This window comes from Caloenas nicobarica, unplaced genomic scaffold (genome assembly GCF_036013445.1).
Source record: "Caloenas nicobarica isolate bCalNic1 unplaced genomic scaffold, bCalNic1.hap1 Scaffold_219, whole genome shotgun sequence".
NCBI classification, from domain to species: domain Eukaryota; kingdom Metazoa; phylum Chordata; class Aves; order Columbiformes; family Columbidae; genus Caloenas; species Caloenas nicobarica.
The window spans coordinates 221,095-227,621 of NW_027017208.1; the positions used below are offsets into that span (position 1 = coordinate 221,095).

General features: G+C 71.8%; 1 protein-coding gene across 1 annotated transcript; it reads right to left on the minus strand.

Moving 5' to 3' along the window:
• Positions 1 to 2,036: 2,036 nt before the first annotated feature.
• Positions 2,037 to 2,745, minus strand: LOC136002728 (neurofilament medium polypeptide-like; the record flags this gene model as incomplete). The annotated part of the gene is made up of 3 exons (XM_065657990.1): positions 2,702 to 2,745; positions 2,404 to 2,482; positions 2,037 to 2,171 (listed from the first exon to the last, which is right to left on the minus strand). Coding segments are annotated over exons 1-3 (258 nt in total), but the record flags the coding sequence as incomplete, so codon positions are not given.
• Between the last annotated feature and the right edge of the window lie 3,782 nt (positions 2,746 to 6,527).

Below are 6,527 nucleotides of genomic sequence, written 5' to 3' on the forward strand. Positions count from 1 at the left end.
ACATCCACACAGGGCCCCCCAATAACCCCCCAGACCCCCCAACATCCACACAGGGCCCCCCAGTAACCCCCCAGTAACCCCCAACATCCACACAGGGCCCCCCAATAACCCCCCAGGACCCCCCAACATCCACACAGGGCCCCCCAATAATCCCCCAGGACCCCCCAACATCCACACAGGGCCCCCCAATAACCCCCCAGGACCCCCCAACATCCACACAGGGCCCCCCAATCTCCCTGGTCACACACAGACCCACAGGGGCCCCCAATAACCCCCCAGGACCCCCCAACATCCACACAGGGCCCCCCAATAACCCCCCAGGACCCCCCAACATCCACACAGGGCCCCCCAATAACCCCCCAGGACCCCCCAACATCCACACAGGGCCCCCCAATCTCCCTGATCACACACAGACCCACAGGGACCCCCAATAACCCCCCAGGAACCCCGGACATCCCCACGGGGACCCCCAATAACCTCCAGAACCCCCCACAGCCCCCCAGGAGCCCCCCGACATCCCCATAGGGCCCCCCAATGACGCCCACAGCCCCCCCGAACATCCTCCAGCGCCCTCCAGAGCCCCCCACCATCCCCCAGGGCCCCCAAACATCAGCCCGACACCCGCCCTAGGGACCCCCCCGTATTCTCCCCGCCCCGTGTCACACCCTGCCCGCCCCGCACCCCACGCCGCCCCCGGCCCCGCACCCCGCTCCAGCCCCAGCGGGTCCCCGCTCAGCGCTGCCATCTTCCCGCGCGCGCGCCGCCGGCCCCGCCCCCCGCCCCGCCCCGCCGCGCGCGGCTCCGCGGGAAGGGGAGGAGCCCGCGCGCGCGCAGCCCCGCCCCCGCCTACGCGCGCGCGGGGGGCGGCAGCAGCGCGCCGGCAGCGGGCGGGGCCGCAGCCCCATCCGCGGGGAGGGGTCCCCGAACCGCGGCCGCCCCACCGCAGGGACGGGACCCCCGCCCAAGCTTGGTGGAAACCCCACCTCGGGGCAGGAACCCCCCAAGTCACCCTCCAACCCCCCCCCATTTTGGGGGTTCAACTTCCCCCTTACACCGAGAACGGGGGCCCCCCCGAGGGGGTTGTTCCCACCGGGGCGGGATTCCCCAAACCCCAACTAGGGGCCCCCGACCCCCCTTTAAGCCCGCCCCAAAATGACACGTTTTTCCATTAAAACACCTTTATTTCCAAGAAAAAAAAACAAAAAGGGGGATATTTTTGGGGCGGGTATCCAGAACTCGGGGCGCCCCCCCTCACCCCAAGGGGGGCTCCCCCCCCTCACTCCAAGGGGGCTCCATCAGGTAGCCGTTCTCCCCCCCCAGGTAGCCGTCGGGGGCCGAGTCGGGCTGCAGAAACAGCTCGGGGGGCGGCTCCCCCGCCCGCCCAAGGGCTCCCCCGCCTCGGGGCCCGATCCCGGGGGCCGCTCCTCCCGCCGCTCCCCCCCCGCTCCCGCTTGTGCTCCCGCTCGCGCTCCCCCCGCTCCCGCTCGCGCCGCCGCTCGCGCTCCGGTGCCGCCGCCGCTCGCGGTTCTTCTCCTCCGGCCCCAGCGCGTCCGGGGGCCCCGACTCCGAGCCGCCCCCCCCCAAATCCTCCAGCGGCTCCAGGGGCTCCGGGCCCGCCTCGTCCTTTCTTGTCGCGGTCGCGGTCGCGCTTGCGGTCGCGGGAGCGGGAGCGGCGCTTGCGGTCGCGCTCTTTGCTGCGGTCGCGGCTGCTCGGGCGCTTGCGCTCGCGCTCGTCCTTCTCGCGGCTGCGCGTGCGGCGGCGCCGGTCGCGGGAGCGGGAGCGGCGGCGGTCACGGTCGCGGGACGAGCGGTCGCGGCGGTCGCGCTCGCGCTCGCGGTCGCGGTCCCTGCGGGGAGAGGACGGGAGGTTGGGGGACCGGGGCGCTGGGGGATTGGGGGGACCGGGGAGATTGGGGGGACCGGGGCGCTGTGGGGAGGTTGGGGGACCGGGGAGGTTGGGGGGACCGGGGGCGCTGGGGGGACAGGGGCGCTGGGGGGATTGGGGGAGGTTGGGGGGACCGGGGAGATTGGGGGAGGTTGGGGGGACCGGGGAGGTTGGGGGACAGGGGGCGCTGGGGGGACTGGGGAGGTTGGGGGGACTGGGGGCGCTGGGGGGACCGGGGGCGCTGGGGGGATTGGGGGAGGTTGGGGGGACCGGGGCGCTGGGGGGACTGGGGGGACCGGGGAGGTTGGGGGACCGGGGCGCTGGGGGGACTGGGGGGACCGGGGAGGTTGGGGGACCGGGGAGGTTGGGGGGACCGGGGGCGCTGGGGGGACCGGGGAGGTTGGGGGGACCGGGGAGGTTGGGGGGATTGGGGGCGCTGGGGGGACCGGGGAGGTTGGGGGGACCGGGGGCGCTGGGGGGACCGGGGAGGTTGGGGGGACCGGGGGCGCTGGGGGGACCGGGGGAGGTTGGGGAGACCGGGGAGGTTGGGGGGACCAGGGGCGCTGGGGGGACCGGGAAGGTTGGGGGACCAGGGCGCTGGGGGGATTGGGGGCGTTGGGGGAGGTTGGGGGGACCAGGGAGGTTGGGGGGACCGGGGAGGTTGGGGGGACCGGGGCGCTGGGGGGACTGGGGGAGGTTGGGGGGACCGGGGGCGTTGGGGGAGGTTGGGGGGATTGGGGGAGGTTGGGGGACCGGGGGCGCTGGGGGATTGGGGGCGTTGGGGGAGGTTGGGGGGACCGGGGAGGTTGGGGGGACCAGGGGCGCTGGGGGGATTGGGGGCGTTGGGGGACCGCAGGCATTGGGGGGATTGGGGGAGGTTGGGGGGACCGGGGGCGCTGGGGAGATTGGGGGAGGTTGGGGGGACCGGGGGCGTTGGGGGGATTGGGGGAGGTTGGGGAGACCGGGGGCGTTGGGGGGACCAGGGGGATTGGGGGCGCTGGGGAGATTGGGGGAGGCTGGGGGGATTGGGGGTGTTGGGGGTATTGGGGGGACTGGGGCAACCGGGGGATTGGGGGACACTGGGGAAGTTGGGGGGACCGGGGGGATTGGGGGCACTGGGGGCACTGGGGGTATTTGGGATATTGGGGGAGGTTGGGGGGACCGGGGGGATTGGGGGGATATGGGGGTGTTGAGGATATTTGGGACATGGGGGACAATGGGGGGTATGGGGGGACTGGGGGTACAGAGGGGACACGGGGACCCGAAGGTGACAAAGAGAGACCCCCAGGTGGCAGAGGAGGACCCCAAAGGGACGCAGGGGACCCACAGGTGCCCCCCCGTGCCCCCAACCCACCGCTCGTCGTATCGCGACGTGTCGTCCCTGCCCGAGTGCCGGATGTTGACGTCGGCCCCTCCGCGCCGGGTGCCCCCCAGACCTCCCCCTGCGGGACACGGCCCGTCAGCCCCGCCGGGGCACCCACACGGGGCCACCCCGAGACCGGGGCCACCCCGACACGGGGTCACCCCGAGACCAGGGCCACCCCGACACGGGGGTCACCCCGACACGGGGGCCACCCCGAGACCAGGGCCACCCTGACACGGGGGTCACCCCGACATGGGGGTCACCCTGAGACCGGGGCCACCCACACGGGGCTACCCCGAGACCAGGGTCACCCCGACACGGGGGTCACCCCGAGACCGGGGCCACCCCGACATGGGGGTCACCCCGACATGGGGGTCACCCTGAGACCGGGGCCACCCACACGGGGCCACCCCGAGACCGGGGCCACCCCGACACGGGCCACCCCGACACGGGGCCACCCCGACATGGGGGTCACCCTGAAATGGGGGCCACCCCACACGGGGCCACCCACACGGGGCCACCCCGACACGGGGGTCACCCCGACATGGGGGTCACCCTGAGACCGGGGCCACCCACACGGGCTACCCCGAGACCAGGGCCACCCCGACACGGGGGTCACCCCGACATGGGGGTCACCCCGAGACCAGGGCCACCCACACGGGGCCACCCCGACACGGGGGTCACCCCGACATGGGGGTCACCCTGAGACCGGGGCCACCCACACGGGGCTACCCCGAGACCAGGGTCACCCCGACACGGGGTCACCCCGAGACCGGGGCCACCCCGACATGGGGGTCACCCCGACATGGGGGTCACCCTGAGACCGGGGCCACCCACACGGGGCCACCCCGAGACCAGGGCCACCCCGACACGGGGGTCACCCCGACACGGGCGTCACCCCGAGACCGGGGCCACCCCAACACGGGGGTCACCCCGACATGGGGGTCACTCCGACACCAGGGCCACCCCACACGGGGTTCACCCCAACACGGGGTCACCCCGAAATGGGGGCCACCCCACACGGGGCCACCCACACGGGGCCACCCCGAGACCAGGGCCACCCCGACACGGGGGTCACCCCGACACGGGGGCCACCCCAAGACACCCCAAGACCCCCCGAGACCCCCCGGGACGCCCCGGACACCGACCGAGCCGCCGCGGCCTCCAGCCCTTCACGGTGCGGCCGCGCTCCACGTCCACCAGCACCCGCCGCCCGTCGATCTTCTTCCCGTCCGCGTGCTTGTAGGCGGCTGCAAAACATTTGGGGGGGTCCGGGGTTTGGGGGAGGCAGGAGGATGGGGGGGGGGGACACGCACATTAGTGACATTGGGGTCCGGTCAACCCGCCCCCCACCCCAAAAACACACCCGCCCCCCCAACCAACACCCCAATAAACAGCCCAGCAGACACACCCCCTGGGGGCGGCCCCCGGTTTGGGGGGCTGCAATGAGGTGCCCCCCCCCCCCCCCCCAAAAATACATGGCTGGAAAGGAAAAAGGGTTACGGAGAGTGAACACCCCCCCCGCCCCACCAAAAAATTATTGTGGCCCCCCGTCACACAATTTGGGGGGGCACCCCCTATATTAGCAAATTAGCCCCCCCTTTTTATTGGGGGGGCACCCCAATTGGTGGCTTACCTGAGCAGTGCCCCCCCCCAACACACCCCCCCGCAACACACTCAGCCCCCCCAAGCTTCTTTCTGGGGGTGGCACCTTGTTTACCTGCAGATTGACCCCCTCCCAGCTCTTTTTTTTGGGGGGGGCTCCCCAATTGGTGCCTTACCTGAGCGGTGCCCCCCCCTAAACATACACGGCCCCCCAAAACACCCCCCAACACACTCATCCCCCAGTTTGGGGGGGGGGACACCCGGCCCCCCCCTTAAGGCGCCACTGGTTTGACCCCCCCCATCACCAGCCCCCCCCCCCATCCCACCCCCCAATCGACTCTCCCATCACGTCCTGGGGTGTTTGGTGGGGGAGCGGGTCCGCGCGCCCCCCCCTCGGTTTGGGGGGGCCCCGATTCCGGCAGCCGCTGGTCCTGAGCAGGCGCTGGGGCCCTTACCTGAGACCCATCGTCACCCCCCCAGGACCCCCCGGAGCCCCCCAGCCCCCCCCCAACTGGGGACCCCCCCTTGACCCCCCCCCACCCTACAAGTGGGGTGTGGGGGTCAAAACACAACCCCCCCCCTTTTTTTCACCCCCCCCACCCCACGGTCGCTGGGACCAGGGGGGGTCGTTTCCCAAACCCAGGGGGGGCTCAGCCCCCCCCCCCCAAATCCCACCCCCCCTCGCTATAGGGCCTGTGTCCCCCCCCTCCCAAACAATACTATAGGTCCTACGCAAACATCCAAGCTCACGGGGGGGTCCCCAATCCTTATTATTTTTTGGCAGGGTGGGGGCACCATGGGTGCCCCCCCGCCCCGGGACCAATTTGGGGGGGGGGGCCACTTGCCCCCCTCCCCCCATCCTCGGGCAACAACCACACGGGGACACTGGGGGGGGGTCCTGCTTTGTTGCCCCCTCCTCACTTTAAGGGGTGGGGGGGTCCCTTAGGGCCCCCCCCAAAAAAAAAACCAAAGTGGGGGGTCACGCGTCCCCACCTCAGCGGAGACTGAGGCCGTGACCGCGGTTTTTGGGGGGGGGGGGAAGGAAGAATCTGCTCCCTGCCCGCGCTCGGGGGGGTGAAACAGTGCGGGGCCCCCCCCAAAATAAAGGGGGGGTGTCGAGGAAATTTGGGGGGGCGGGCACACAGGGGGGACGCGCCGGTCGCACCCCGACATTGTCGCGTCCCCCCCGCGTGCGCGCGTGTCCCCCCCTTCAATAATTCCTCTCGTCCCCGCTGCGGGGGGGCCGGGGGGGCTCCCGGGACCCCCCGCCGCCCCCCCGGTGTCGCCGTCGTTCCTTTCGGGGGGGTTAGAAACGTGTCTTACCAAGATACAAACCCTTATACCAACCATAGAGGGTGTTGGAAGGGGGAGCACTAGGATCAGCTGCAAGCCAGCAGTGGCAAAAGCCATCACAAAGGTGGCTGCAGTGACAATAAAACAGTGTTAATACACCCGGCCGGCCACGGGCCGCGTCCCCCCCCCCGCCACAGCGACCCCCGGACGGACGGACCCGCCGGCACCGACACACGGACGCGCGGAGGGGGGGGGTGGACAGAGCGGCGCGTCCTGAGCTGCGACTGTAGCCCGGGCGCCTGTGGTTTCACCCGGAGCCCGGGCTGCCGGAGCTTGGCCACGTGTTACCTTGGCCGCCTGTAGCTCGACTGCCTGTAGTTT